The sequence below is a fragment of the Cyrtonyx montezumae genome, unplaced genomic scaffold (genome assembly GCF_038088225.1).
Source record: "Cyrtonyx montezumae isolate F1298 unplaced genomic scaffold, pur_monq_1.0 scaffold_16, whole genome shotgun sequence".
Lineage (NCBI taxonomy): Eukaryota > Metazoa > Chordata > Aves > Galliformes > Odontophoridae > Cyrtonyx > Cyrtonyx montezumae.
The window spans coordinates 4,820,322-4,835,883 of record NW_027071892.1 but is presented as its reverse complement, the minus strand read 5'-3'; the positions used below and the strand labels follow the sequence as shown (position 1 = coordinate 4,835,883).

The 15,562-nt window shown below is 48.6% G+C and overlaps 1 protein-coding gene across 1 annotated transcript in view; it reads right to left on the bottom strand.

Annotated features, from left to right (window-relative positions):
- AXIN1 (axin 1) overlaps nucleotides 1-15,562 on the bottom strand; it is a 66,212-nt gene that overhangs the window by 4,898 nt on the left and 45,752 nt on the right. The window contains exons 4-7 of the mRNA XM_065732398.1: nucleotides 10,692-10,829; nucleotides 5,168-5,721; nucleotides 3,519-3,695; nucleotides 2,092-2,337 (exon numbers count right to left, since the gene is read on the bottom strand). Coding sequence (XP_065588470.1) covers nucleotides 2,092-2,337; nucleotides 3,519-3,695; nucleotides 5,168-5,721; nucleotides 10,692-10,829 — 1,115 coding nt within the window. The remainder of the gene's footprint in view (nucleotides 1-2,091; nucleotides 2,338-3,518; nucleotides 3,696-5,167; nucleotides 5,722-10,691; nucleotides 10,830-15,562) is intronic.

Here is a 15,562-nt window from a genome sequence, read left to right as displayed (position 1 = left end):
GTCAAAGCACAGACACAGCCTGGCTGTGGTGCTGCCCATGCCCCGCACAGGGGAAGTCTGCTCCATCCCAGTCCTGGGGCTGAAGAGCTGTGGAAAGCCTGAAAGGCAGCCAGCCAGGAGTATCAGAGCATCCAGCTCTGGTCCTCTTCTAGGCCTGGCCCAAACAAACGAATTCCAAACCAAGCTCATGCTAACATTTTTGCTGGAGAGTTTATAAAATTCTTTTGCTGCTTGTGAAAGTCTTTTTTCTGCTGAGCTGGTATTAACTGCTTCTTCCAGCTGGAAACGTAAGTGGACTGTGACAGTAAGCTACAGAAAGTGGCTCAAAAACTGGCTGCACAGGCAAGCAAGCACTGGGACACGGCTCTCCACCAATGCTATGGGCACATGAGGTCTGCAGGGCATTCAGCACCGGGCACTTCAGCTTGCACAGGCTCCCAGCAAGTCATGCAGCTATCCCAAAGATGAATGCCCCAGCCTCAAACACTGTGTAACAGAGAGAGAAAGGCTTGCTCTGCAACAAGTGTGCTGCTGACATCCCCACCAGGACTGCAGGCATGTAATGGGAGTGAGCAGGGCTGTGCTGGGGCAGAGCAGCTCCTGAGCTCCACATGCATGCCCCAGCTGCAGGACCTGACAAAATCCAGAGGGGACATTTCAGAATCAAGAAAATCTTCACTTCCCAGGTGCTGCATCCATTCTTGTGTGCCACTGGACGTGGGCACATTTGCTTTTCATTAGCAGCTCCCCACCAGCAAGCACCACTCCCTGACTTTCCATGCATCAGGCAGGTGAGTGTGATCCCTGCATCCTCAGAACAGCCAGACCTCGTGAGATGGCAGCACAAGTGTGAAAGCAGAGCAGCCCAGCATGGCTCAGCCTATTCTCCTGCTGGTCTGGAGGGCATACACCACAATGCCACGGGATCTCTACAAAAGCACTGTTTACAATGCATGCCAAGCTGTAATTAGAGTATTCAAGACACGTGCACATAGCTAGGCTGGTGTTTCCCGAGTGTGTATCTGCATCTAGACTTTTCTGGGGAAGCTGTATGAATTTAATATGACTATAAATGACTCCACAAATAAACCCTGTCCAATTACACCAACTGAAAGGTAGATCAAATAAACCTGGCTCAACCTGACATGGGAGAACCCTCTAATTATCCAGCTTTCAATCAATGCTCTGACATAAATATGCAGAAGTCTGCTATATGACCACTGCAAGCAAAAATGATTGGAGTTCAGCAATTAGAGGAGCTTGTTCTTTAAATTACATCCATGTTTCTGAGCATCAGACTCCAAAGTTTAGAGTTTTCAGAACACAGCCATAAAGCAATGAAGTGCCTACAAGCAATTCCCACTGTGAAAGGTTTTCAATGGTCCAAGTGCTTTTAGTTCTTAACAGTAATTATCAAGTGCTTTCAAAATGTTTTTCATCTGAGAGCTCTGTGCGCCTTGCAACTAATCTTCCCTGAAAGATAATATGGGAGCAGAAGAATGAGCTCTGCAACAGGCATTGAGCTGAGTCACAGGAAGCTGCAGTGACTTGGATACAGGCACGCTCAGAACAATCCTGCTGCAGCAGGACGAGGGTGTAGTGCTCCCCCCGAGCTGCCACGAGTGGCCTTTGCAGGAAGACTGGATCAGATGTAGATAAAGAGCAAATACATATTCTTGTGCACTTAATTTTGCTGCGTTGTGCTGAATTCTGCTACTGCACCAACCAAGAACTCTGCAATCAGTGTGTGTGAATGAACTATGAGTGCACCAGCGATGACGAGGTGAGCGCAGCAAGCCAGAGGCCAACAGGTACTGCAGAGAGAACTCTTCCCTCACATGCTCCTTCTAAACAGGCTCCACCTGCCCAGGCTCATTCAGAACATTTCCAGACTTCCAATCCACAAAACATAAGCCCAGGCCTTAAGGCAGTACCACCATCACAAGACATCTGTCAGACTGGCTTCCCCAACCCCTCTGCAGGTGCCTCCACGCACTCTGGGCTGGAAACTGGAGCAGGGCATCTCCCGTGGCTCCCCACCCACCCCCGTCCCTCATCCCTCCCATGCTCACTCACACCCTATTGCCATACCTTTGTTTCAGGGGGAGTTTTCCAGCTCTCTTTTCCTCCTCCTCCAATCTCCTGCGAGCTTCCTCCAGCTGGGTGAGCGGGTTGGGCGCTGGATTGGGTGGCATGGTAGGATCTTGGATGAAAGGATGTGAAGGCTGAACGACGTTCCGGAGCTGGGCACTGACCCATGGATGCACTGCAACAGGCCGCTCAATGGAAAGGGGTCGGACCATGTCATGGGACAGCTGCTTCTTAGCACCTGAAGAGCTACACACAAATACAAAGGTTTTACACAGACTGCCGAGTCTGCAGCTGCACACGTGCACATCCAGATGGACACGAGCACTGGGAAGCTGGTTGCAGCACGGCTGTGCTGTGGTTTCTGAGGGAGAAGGGAGCACCACCCACCCCACTGTACTCCTGCAGAAGGTTCTGGGGCAGTGCAGCACTGTCCTCTCTGCTGTTTTGCTGTGACATTGGGTGAGCAACCCAACCTTAACACAGAGATCACCGGTGTGCTTAAGGGCTCCCATGAAATGCACAATACACAGAAATAAGCTCAGCAAAATGCAGCTCAATGACAGACAACGTTCACTCAGCAGGATCTGCCAGAAGATGCCCCAATGTGCACTGCCAGGCTGTGAGCCACTGATGGGCAGTGGACATCACAGCAGCGTGCTCGTCCTTGCCAGCCCCATGGCTCTGGCACTGCCCCAGCTGCCTGCAGAGCAACCTACCTCAGCCACCACTGTGAAACAAGACAGAATCAACAGCAGTTTCACCAGTAGTCACAGACACAGTTGGGGCAATGAGGGTGAGACCCCAGATCCCTCTTGTCACTGGCATCACGAAAACACGGCTTCTTCCCTGAGATCAGCCAGGCTGCAACTGAGGATCTGTGCCTGCAGATCTGCTTGACTACAGAGAGATTCTGGACACAGACACACCTTTGGCTCCAGAGAGGCGAGGCGGGCCCAGAGGATGCTCTCAAGAAGCCCAAACGCTGGGCAACCCAGTTCTCCTTGCCTGGGCCCTCTCAAACTGCTAACTCAGGATCAATTGCTCCAGTGCAGCAGGTCCTACGTTTCTATCAACACCCTGCACGAGTAACAACTGTTTACGTACAGCAAGTGCCTAAAGCAAAAACACTGCCTACTGTGTGCCACATTATCCACTTTGTACCCACAGCAGCAATTTGTGAGGTTCCTCTGGGGCTTCAACCTCCTCCCACAGCCACAATTCATCTTTCAGGAAAGAAAATGAACTTTATGCTTAAAGCCCCCAAGCAATCCTCAGTCTCCAAAGGACCTAAACCCTTGTGCCTGGTGGATGCTTGTCTTTCCAAGACGTCCAGGAACAAGGCAGACTGCTGTACAGCCTAGAGACATTGTCTTATGGAGGGGATGCAATACAACAGCATGAAGACTCCTCGCTCTACCAGCCCTTACCCATGGTTTGTTTTCTTATGCCTGCTGATCTCCTTCTCTCCTTCTATGATCCACTGAAGGATCTTCTGGTTTCTCTCCACGTCTTCAGGAGATCCTGGCATCTCATAGTTGGCACCATCACTTTTCCCTGAATCGGTCTTCTTAATATTTCTTTTTGAGAGCAGACTTGCTTTCCCACTGCAAGAACAAAGCTTGAGACATTAGCGCTTTGCCAAAGCCAAACGTCCACAGACAGTGGCAGAGGATGGACACGTCTATTTCAGACATATTCAGCCCTGCCAGGGTCTGTTTGGCTCTACTACAGCTCAATGGCTGAGGCTCAGGGCAAGGCTGGTTAGCTTGAGCCACATCACGCTCTCTGTCCAGCTACTTGCAAAAAGGGGAGCATATCTGGCAAATGAGCCATGGCAGAGCAGCAAAAAGCCCAGCAGATCTCCTGCCACATGAAGGATTGTGTTCAACCCTCAGTGCTTTGCTCCAGCACGGTTAACAGGCTCAGAGCGTGAGGTTCAGCCTGCTGCTGCAATCCATCAGCTGCCTTTGCACATCAGACCACTGCTCTTACCCTGAGCCCTTCCCGTTCCATCCCCACACCTTCTTACTGGTCTGCTAGCACGCCAACTCCCATCCTGCTGTTCTGCCATGCCAAGCACTTGCTTCTCACCACCATTTGAACTGAGGCCTCATATCATGGTAAAACATTTTTTTAAAGCAGACAGCCTTCTGGCAGGCTGTCACCTACCTGGGCAATGCAGCCAAGTCAGACTGCCTTCTGCCTTCCTCCTCCCACCGCAGAAAGTTATTCCTACACACTGATCAGGCTGCCTGCTTTCGCTAAACATTCTACCCTGGTACACTGCAAAGACTTGCCCCCAAATAACACACCTCAAGGTGCTAGCGAGCTCTCCACTGCAGTTACTCCACACTTACAATCAGCATTCATTATCCAAGGTAGCCCTGAGCCTCACCTTTGTGGCAATTCAAAACACAGGACTAGCAAAACCTGCTGCTGCAGAGAATTAGCTTCACCCTCTCCTCTCAGCACATAGACAGAAGATGGTGGAATTGGTGGTGGATGAAAAACAGAACGTGAGCAGTGTGTGCTGAAGCCCAGAAAGCCAACCAAATCCTGGGATGCATCTAAAGAAGCCCTGTCAGGGAGAATGTCCCCTTGGGACACCAGGCCACAGCAGCACCAGAGCACCTAGTGCTTAGTTAGGAAGAGAAGGGAAGCCTTCAGCTGGATAAATTAGGCCTTGCAAAAAGTTGGACCTTTTTGTCCCCTCATAAACAGCTTACAAACCTGGTTTCTGTTACCCAGATCCTGAGACACAGCCCTACCCTTACCATCCACCAATGCACAAGGAAGGCCCAGCACCTCTGCTGCTTTAAGGAGCAGAGAGCTACTTTATAACCAAGGCCGTTAACAACCCTGGTTAGAGGATGCACCAGGTCACAGAGATGTATCAGTGCTATTAGGAAGCGTATTCATTTCTCAAGGGAAGCACAGTGGGAGGCCCTCAAGCCATGTCCTACAAGAAAATACAGCCCAGCCACCCAGTGTCACTGCCATGCTAAAGCCCATTTATGAAAGCGCTTCCTAGAGAAGCTCCAGCTCTGGGACTCCCCTGGGTGTTGTTTGGTCTCACCTGTAGCCTAAAGAGTCCATGGGGACAGGGGCCATGCCCAAGTTTTCAGAGTAGTTTCGTGACTTTGTTGCATAGTTATGTGAATCTACATTCCAAGCAAAGCTGTTCTGCACTCTCTGCGTGGCCTCGGCCTCGATTTGCTCTTTTGGTTTCATCATGCTGTGGTGATGGATGTGGTGGTAGATATGTTTATGGTGGTATAAATTAGCTGCATCCAGTTTCATTCCTGATTTCGTTGTGTGTTTGCCATGCCCTGGAGGAATTGTTCCTAGTGTCCCTGACAGCTTTCCTAAGTGGCCGCTCTCTGGAGACCGTGGCTTGGGAGAGTGGCGGCCAGGTCCTGGAGACTGGCAGCCCGGGGTTTTCATCACACGCTGCACGTGTTCATCCAGGATGCTTTCTGGGTTTTCTTCGTGTGCATCTCTCATCTGCATCCCAGCACAGCCCATCTCAGAGTAGCGAGGAGCAAAGTGATGAAAGGGTTGGGCGGAAGGCATCTTGTGGCTAATGACAGAAGGACCAGAAGAGATATCTGCATCCTCACCTTCTTCTTCCTGCAAGAAACAAGAAGACAATTACAATGACAGCAGGGGGGCAGGAGGGGTGTCTGGGGGTCTTCCTGCTCACAGCACGACTGTTACTAACACTCAGATGGGTCACCCCTGGCTCTGGCCAGCTGTGAAAATCTTCAGCTTTCAAAGTGCAACAACACGATTGGATTTATAAGCAGGCAGAGCACTGCGAAACAGCTCCCTTGAAGACAGTCCTGTAACAAACACAACTTCCCACGTCGTGTGCTCCTATGAGCCTTCGGTGAGACATCGCTTCAAAGCTCACCAGGTGAAGCACAAACTACACAGCAAGTCAGGAGGTATCAGGGGCTTTCCTCGCCTGACTTTCACAAAGCATGGCAATCAGAGTGCTTGTCGTAGCAGTGTGCAGCTGGATGTTGACAGCAGCTTGAACAGTTTTGAAAATCAAACCCTGCTTTCACCAGGCACTGCAGCAAAACTCCCCACACAGATAAAGAAATGTCTGCAACCAACTGCTTGCTCCCGTGGCCTGCAACGGCCTCGGCCACGCTCTGACATCTGTGCCAGGAAGAATAAAACCCCTCCATGCTGACAGCCACAATTTTGATGCTGACAAACTGTTTTATGCTCCAACATAAACTCAAATATTTATGAAGTTTCTTTATTGGAAAGGAGGATTCTTATTTTTTAAAAATTACATGAGTAGGATTCCAGCAAGTGCTTCAATCCCACTCTCTGCTCTTCCTTTGGCACAGAAAAGAAATCATCTGCAGCATGTGGTATCTCTGCTCTGCCAGATAAGTGCATCTGCTGGAAAACACTGCCTCCCACCAGCTCTGCCTGTCGGATGTCCCCATCCATCACTTGCTATTCAGCTTCAAAGTCTCAGCTGCCAACCACAGCGCGAGAAAGCAAATAACAGACTTCCTCCCTGCGTCACACCTGGGGGTTCAGAACTCAACCAAGGACAACAGCAGCCTTTGAAAGCACCGAAGACGTGGGCGCCTGCAGTGCCCTCTGCCAGTGCTCCAGGGGGCCATGCTGCTGCCGAGCCCTCCGAGCAGCACGGTGAGCTCAGAACTGGTAGGAGCAGCCTGAGGAGGGCTGCCCAGAGCAAAACCACAAACGGAGTCCCAGCAGATGAGTCAGGTGTGGAGCATGGCAGAGAACTGCAAACGTTTTCTCTTTTATGTTTCCCTCCCTCGCTGCAATGTGAACCTACTTCAAGGGCTGTTCAGAACCGCCTCACCATGTGGCAGGGATTAGAAACAGGCTGTTGTGCAAACACCTCGGAACAAGGCCGGGCCCACAGGGCAGCAGTCCTGTTACTGTGACTCAGATGACAGCGGGTCACTCCGCAGATCTGGAGCTCAGGTGGTGATGTGATAACCCACTTCCACAGGGGACCCTCCACCTTCTCACAAACTGCTCTTAAAAACTTCAGGAGCACCCTTCATCTCCAGTGACAACACTGCAGCCTGCAAAACCCCATCTCTGAACAAGGCAGAATGGAGCATGCACTGCAGAAATCCATAATGTTGGGTTAAATGTTTGTGAGCAGGTTATGGTAACCCAGTGACACACTCAATAGTTTGGAGGGTTTTAGGGCTGATACCTACATTGTTCTGTGCAAGGACTGAGATCAGGGTGGGCTGAGGGAAGGGGAGGGATGCACTGTCTCATTCTGTTTGCCCTGTCTCACCTCATCTGTGTCAGTGAGCAGGAAATCTGGACCCTAAGCGTGTCCTCAGCCAGGAGCAAGCACTGCTCGAGCTGGTGAGTGCCACTGAGCTCTGGGGGCAGCTGGTTTCCTCACCCCAGCACCGGGCTCAGCCTGGCATGGAGCAGGGAAACCACAACTGTGAGGCAGGGCAATTAAGCAGGGATGCTCTCCTCTCTGCTAGAGCAGAGCAGAGGCTGAAGGTGTAAGACGAGGCTGCAGATACCACTGTGCTTAGTTTGCAGTCAAAGCAATGACACAATGCACAAAGCTGGGACAATCCAAGCTGGGAATGTGATGCAGGATCTCAGATATGGCAGAATCAAAACCTGGCTCAGTTGCATGCACTGGGGCAGTGCAACATGCATAAAGGCAGTTACATGGAGAATACAACAGCATGGCCATGCAGCTGCTGCTGAAAGGAGGCTCCACTTCTACGCTGCTCTGTGTGACACATCGCTACCTGCCCAGGATATCCAGAAATTGAAAGCTTGCAAATTCCCTCATACACTGAACAAGGACAGATTCTCCTTTTTCATTATGTCTATTTCATTTTCAACCTCCAAGCCTGCCCAGGGCTGTGCCCCACTCCCACCTACAGGGGCTTCGCAGCCTCCTGTAGCCTGTGCCGGGCAGCGCCGGGTGACACAGCCGCTAGGTGGTGCTTGGGGGACACAGTACTGTCGGGAACATCCTCTTCCAGCTCGCACAGCCAGCGACAGTTAGATGGATGCTTCGACTTCGCTGTCTGCTGAGCTATTTTTACTCTCCAGCCTAGCCTGCGTCCTTCCCTTTGAATCAGGAGGCTGAGCAGGCACTGATGAGCTACGGATAAGCAATACCTTGCTTTAAGGTATTGCTTATCCGTAGCTCATCAGTGCCTGCTCAGCCTCCTGTGCCTTCTCCCAGTGCTACCCCTCAGATTATTACAGGCTGGTTGGACAAAATTGCTCACCTAAGACAGGACTCCATTTACATCTTTATGCAAACTGTTTTCCTCTCTGCCTAGACACCGTTTTACACTCGAGTACTGAGCATCTCAGCGATGGTTTTGCTCCTCCTGCACTTGGCTTCTTTGAAATTCACTGGGTTTGGAGACAGAGCAAGTGCTCTGCACAGCACAGTCCTGCAGCTACCACATAGCTGAGACACAACAAGGCAGCATGCATTTCCTCCCATCACCTCCTATACTGCTCAACATAACTAATGAATTCAGAGCTTTTAGGTTTGTTTTTTTTTTCTTTTTCTTTTTTTTAAACCTTATGTTTTTTTCAGCAGAAGTCATTTGGTTTCGTATCAGGTATCTCTTTCAGATGTTACTGTTCGATGTGGCTTTGAAAGGGAACCTGCAGGCAGCCCAGTATGGGGGAAAAAAACCTTTTTTGTAGCTTCTGCAAAATATTTCCAGCTTCTCTGCTAAGCTGATGACTGCTCAGTGTGACTAATGTCGTATGGTTTTCCATGTGCTATGGTGCAGCGAGCCATGCAGACCCAGTAAGAGGTCACCCTGTAGTTCTAGTGTTCAGGACACACACAAAAAAACAACCCTGTGATCTGTGAGGATCCAAGCTCTCCTCTTACTGATTCTAGCAGCTCTTGCACCTGAAGTACTGACCTAAAAAAGCTACAGTTGCTTACTCAGAGTTTTTCCTGAATGGCTAATGCTAAATTCCAGCCAGTCAATGAAATATATCCTGTAGACAGCAAAGAGGTTTAATATATGGGAATAGTGGGAGTCTGAGGCTTAAAAATATATTAAGTCGCACAAAAATATGCTTAGACAGACTTAAATTTATTCTCTGGCATAGGTATTTGCTGATTTTATGGTATTGTTACTGGCAGCCCTGGTAGAGGGCAGGGCTAATGTAGCTGGGCACTGCTGGGGGCAGCAGTGTAGCCATGGGAGCAGGAGAACTATGAATAGGAAATGTTGCTGGCTGCATTGGCTTTGTCTAGAAAGCAGTAGGTATGGAGAAGAAAACAGACCAATTCCTGAAGAGCAGGAATCTCATGACAAAACAGCACCTTGCTGGCCTTTTTCTGTCTGGACGCTGAACACAGCAGTGCAGCGAGTTTGATGGACAATGCTTAGCACTGAAATGCAGCTCAGAGGTTAACCTGCATCTTCACTTCTTACACTGGAAATACATGGGATTTAAACCAATACTACAGCCCTCTAGTGCCTTTTCTGTTTAAAGAGATACGAGATCAACTTCAAAAAATATTGATGAGTATATAGAAATAATGAGCTTCAAGGGTCTGCCTTGGAGCCACAGAGACTCAGCTTCTCTAAAAGCACAGAGCTAGCTGAGACAGACAGGAACACCTCCGCTTTAAGGGAGAGCTGCAGGGTGCACAGCACACAGCCTTTGCCTCAGGGCTACAGCAGCTATTAAGAGCAGAGACCCATAACTTCTTCCCATAGGGCTGCAGTCATATGACATTTGTGATGTTCAGTAACACTGTGATGTCCTCTGAAAAGCCTCCTGTGTCTCCAACACAAGATAAACACTTACCTGTGAGATGCAGTACATCAAAAGAAAGGATAAGATGTCAGTACTACTGCAAAATGTCTCATTAATGGATGACCAATACCTCATTCTCTCTGTTGTGGAGCTTGTTGAGGAGCTAAAAGCTTTTGGATCATCTACCAAATACTCAGGCTCTGAAGGGCCCCATCAGTACCAGGGCTTCCAGCACACAGTGCCATGGGCTGAGCTTTCCCAGCCACCCATGTGGAATCGCTGCATTTCTCTGTCCAAGAGTGGATGCTACAGCTGATGTAGGGATGTGCTTGCTTGGTGCTGATGGATGGAAGCCTATGAAAGGCTAGAAGCAGACTGAAGGCACACACAGACAGCTGCAAGTGTAACAAAGTCTGCCATTTGTTTGGCCCCACAGCGCACGGTGAATCCCTGCTATGTAGCCCTCATCCTCACATGGAAGGGATTGCTTACAAAGTCCGTGATGGACAGGAGGGTAAAGGTGCCAGAGACGATGGAGAGCACCCACAGTCCCTAACATGACAGAACCCACAGTCCCTAGCATGACAGAAACGGGCACTGCTGCGTCACACCTAGTGTCTGACAGCAGAGAGGATCTCACATGGCACACAGCTCCATGAAGCTCCTGCAGTGACAGGGAGCTTCCAGGAGCTCCGTGTAGGTGACAAATGTGGTCACCTGGGTTGCTTCTGTGGCACCTAAGAATTCCAGTGATACGGAGAAAGCAAACTTCTCCATGTTGGTCCAAGAGGAAGGAGATTACTAACCGCTCGCACGCGTTTAAGGCGCTCCTCTAACTTCTCCTCTGCTTCACGTTCCTTCTGTACTTCTTCCAAACGATTGATCAGTTCTGCAGCAAACTTCTCTGGTTCGACATGGATATCCTTTGGCATTCGATATGTACGCTGTTGGAAAAACACGCCGGGGTTAGCAAAAGGTGCATGAAAATCACACATCTACTCTGGAGGCACAAATAACTGGAAATGCCAGTTGTCCCAGTGGGAGCTCAGGGAAGACAAGCTGGCAGTCACAGGGTTCGTGAAGCCTGGGACTGAGCAGCTGAAAGCTTGTGAGCTCCCTATCTGGCACCAGCTCTGTATACCCCCTCACATAAGTGAAAGGTTTCCTAGAGCCACAAGCAGCAAGCTCCTTTGGCATCAGACTCCATTTAGGGACGTATGCGTGCAATAATCCTCAACATCACACAAGGTCAGTGTAAATATCCTGGTCTCAATTGGTGGGAAAAGGACATACAGACAGACCTGTCAGGAAGCATGCATACAGTAGTGATGTTTTCACTTTGACAGAAAGGAGAATTCCAGCACGCACACATTCAGCTTACTGCAGGTGGACCAGCATAAGGCTGCCCGTCTCTGCAAATCTAGCTCAAAGGAGCAGAAGCTGCCTTCAAGAAATCCTACTTTCCCCCATCTTTCACACACAGCTTTTGCTAAAACCTACCCAGCCACAGAGGGCTACTGTTCCATAAAGCATCCTGTCTTACCAGAGCCTAGAAGAAAGCACGACTGCATCCCATCTCTTCAGAGCCGAGCAAAGATTCCTGCTTGCTTTATCAACAACCTTACAAGCACAGAGATACCACTTTTCTGTCTGCCCTGTGTGAACTAATGAATAAACTTCAAGGGTACTCTCAGATCCTTTTGCTGAGTTACCTTGTGCCTAAATTCCTGAGCTCTGGGATAAGAAGTCTGCATAGCAAAATATCAAGCTGACAGCCATGGCATTTTTCCCCTTATTTTCATCTCTTATACATTATTTTGTTACTCTGCTAGTAGAAGAAATGGCAGAGCAGAGAGAAAACAATAATTTGGCGGAAAAATATATGGAAAATTCAACATTATAAAAACTTGCAATCAAATACTTCAGCACCAACATCAGAGAAATACACCCTTTACAGGACCAGAGGTAAAATGAAATAGGAAGATACAAGCTAACTCATACCAGAAGAACAAATGCAGCACCAGAAACAGACATCAAGCTTAGAGTCCTTAAGAGAGGATTAGAGACCACCCAAATTCATCCTGAGCCAGCATGAAGACCAGTGCAGAAGGCTAAAATACTGCCTTGCCTCAACTAACAAGAACATGAAAATCCTTGTTTTCCTCTCTGCCAACTGCTGAGTGGAAAGCAAGGGGAAGAAAAAAAAGGGCACTGAGTACCCCTCTTACTGCACTGAGAAGCTGGAGATGTCTTCCGTGACACTCAGGTTCCAAGTTGTAGTTTAAAGCACCAGGTTTTTTTTGTTCACTGAGATCAAAACTCAGTCAACCCTGCCAACAAATCCGTTTCCATGCTTGCTGCTATCAACAAGTGTGAGGGCAAGACACAGTTTTCCTTTGGAGAGATGGAAAGCTTAAGTCTTAGCATCTGGACCTTGTGCAGTTCAGAAATGCACCTGAATCGCACATGATAGCAGCGTTAAGACCTGACAGGGATAGTCCCTCCTCTGTTCTTTGGTGGGGAGCTGCCAGGACCCAAGTGGAGCTTCCCCATTCCTCAATATCTGTGGAAGCACTTTGGGCTAAGGGAGCCTGCTCCCATCAGAGAGAGCCCAGAATCATGTACCCCATCTATCTCGTATGATAGCACCAGTAGCTCCCCATGAGGGAAATCTCTCTCCCACCTGACAAGTCACAGCCAGTGACTGATCATTCCCTCCTGCCTCCTCAGACACAGCAGCTTTCACTGTGCCTGTCTGTAGGACAGCAGCACTGAGCCCTTCTCTCTAAGATGCAGCAGCTTCCACAGAAAAGCAGAACCAGGAAAGAATCTCCTTTGACTTTCATAGCCTTTGATGCCATGCAATATCCCAAAATAAAATCTCTCCGGAGCACCCAGACTGCTGCAGCAGTAGGTGCATAGGTTGAATTCTGCTAACCTGCGCCCTGGTAAAATAAGGTGGCTCCTTTCAGGCCCAGCACAACTCTAACTCATTATAATGAATATCTGAAGACATTCAAGGTCACTAGTTTACCTAGGGAGCTTGAGATAGGACCATTTTGGTATTTTATGTCATGCTTCAGCACATCTATCCACATTTCTCTCAAAGCTTGGAAATGACTGAATGAAAATAATTGTATCTAAGAGCCTTTACAGTGACCTCTTTTTCCTTTCTCTTTGATAAACTGCTGTATCTGCAAAACACACTACCTTGTCCTGCAGGCTTTCACTCAGCACAACAGCTTGTGGAGGTCCCATATCAGCCTAGGTGAGCTGTCCTTGTCCCTGTCCATCCAAATTTAATTTAACTGAAATAAATCTCACTTTGCTACGGATGAAACGCAGAGCATATCATGTGCTCAACGCTGTCCTAGTAGGCACCCATAATGGTGACCTGCAGAAAGCCAGCAAGCAGTATGATGCTTTGAACACTCCCATGAGTCTGATTTTATTCCTAGCTCCAACGATGAGCTACTCAGATGTCCCCCAGAACTAACAGTACTGGGAAATAATAAATGCAAATTCCCCATGCTGAAACAATACAGACCACTGCTGAGGACTCTGTCTCCTTGGACAGCAAGCATACACTGCACTGACCTGCTTCAAAAGGCTTACAACAACAAAGGATTTGAAACTTTTATCAAACAACAGGCCTGACTTGGGAAAGGAGACATGCTCTACTCCATGAAAACGCAGCCTGGCTGAGCCTGTGCCCGCAGGAGGACCCACTGCAGTCTCAGGACTTTGAACCTGCCTCTGTCTCCCCATGAGCACACAGAGCCCTGCCCAGGGAGCCATAAATAAGCTCTTTATTGTTCTAAAATCAGAAGGGCTCCAAGTGCCTTTGTTCCAAGTAAAGGCTGCAGCATTCTCCAAGAGCTGGCTGCTCCAACACCCGCTGCTTTTGGAGGATACAGCCCTCCAGACTGGGCCAGAATGAGATCTCTAGCCATTTTGGGTCAACAATCCAGAAAGGAAGCAGCTTGTTTTAAATATATGTATTTTTTTTTAATCTAACGCTTCATTTAATTATCTATCTACTTTTATTTAATGCCACTAGTTCAGATGAGGTCTGTCCAGAACCAAACCACGCTGAGCTGGGGAGGTTATAGAGAACAATGGCTGGGAGGCTGAACGCCAGATGGGCTGGCAAGAAAGAAATAGCTTGAATTGTTCTGGATGAAGGAATCTTTCCTAGTGACAGCTGTTAGGGAGGATTTCTTGGGGTACCTATCATTCAGAACACTGTCCTTTATCCTTGACATGCCGACTGTCCAAAGCTCCGGTACAATCAGCAGATACAGAAGCTCTCCAGTAGCTTCATTTAGCACCTGCTGACACATCTTCATCTTTTCTTGGAGATGATGGAGTGGGAGTAACACGGATTTTGCTCTGTAAGGTTGAGGCGAGTCTTGGGTTTTGAAAGATTTCACCTTCTCGAAGTGTGGTTTGAGGACCAAGCTGTGCATCTGAACATGCTGGCATCCTCAATGCACGTCCGCTCTGTCTCACCAGTCCTGTCTTGGAGTGGGCTCCTCTTCTTCACAGTGAGGTGAAGAAACACAATAGAGTTGCAAGCTCAGCATCTGGAGCTGAACAAAATCTCAGGCAAGGAACCACATATATGTCTGTAAGGTTAGAAGCTAGGACCTCTGATGTTTTGTGCTCTTTGCTGTTCCTCTGCCCTTCCTCACTCTTTCCTCCCTGCTGAGTTTCTGCCACCTTTTCAGTCTCATCACAGGGGCAGTGGTTTTACTGTAATCTATACATGAAAAAGCTGAAAGGGAAAAATTTCACTGCGGCTTGCAGGTTCCCCTTGGGAAGAATAAACTTCAATTGCACTAAGATGAAATAATTTTTCCAGTGCCATCATCGGGGAGAAGCCTTTAATCAGCCCCAGGGATCCACGGGTTGGGCTAAACCACTTCTGACAGATCTGAGTGGGCCACAGAATTCTGTGTCAGTAAATTTCGAATTTCTTAGACAGGCTTGATGCCATCACAATGCTCAAGTTGCCAGTGTTGATCAAAAGCCAGTATTGGAGATGAAATGAAGATGGCTGGCTGGAGAACTCAAGAAAACAAGAGCTTCTGAATCCCTGAATTTCCCAGCTCAGTGTATTGTAATTGTGATATGTTCTTAAAAGACAAAAGGTCCCTACCAGAAACATTTGTGGCAGAGTTTATGAGTAGCTGATTCCAGCATCTACTCTAGCATCACCTCTGGGCACAGGGCACCCTTCTGGAAAGCTAAGCTTTTTCTCTCCTTGCAGGGGAATACTGCAACATGTCACAGCTCCCTTGATTGTAGAGCAGGAGAGGAAAGCTCCCACCAGATGAACAAGCTAGAGCAAGAACATCACAAAATGGTTTACCAGTGCAGGAAAACAAACAAAAAGAGGAATCCCAAGTCTTCACACTTGAAGTTGGATCCTTCTGACTTTGCCCAGGAGAAAAGGGTATCTACCACCCTGACCTGGGAACTGACGAATGCCATAGCCAGGGTAAATAGAGTACAACAGCACAGGAAAGACTCCACATTCTCTGGGCTTTTATCCCTCTTCCTTTGGCACCTTGCCTGCCTTTTCCTTCCTTGCTGCTCCAAGACTGCTCAAATCCAAGAAGGAAAAACCACAAGGAAAGCAACATGCCCCCACTCTGTAATAAGTTCCTGGGAG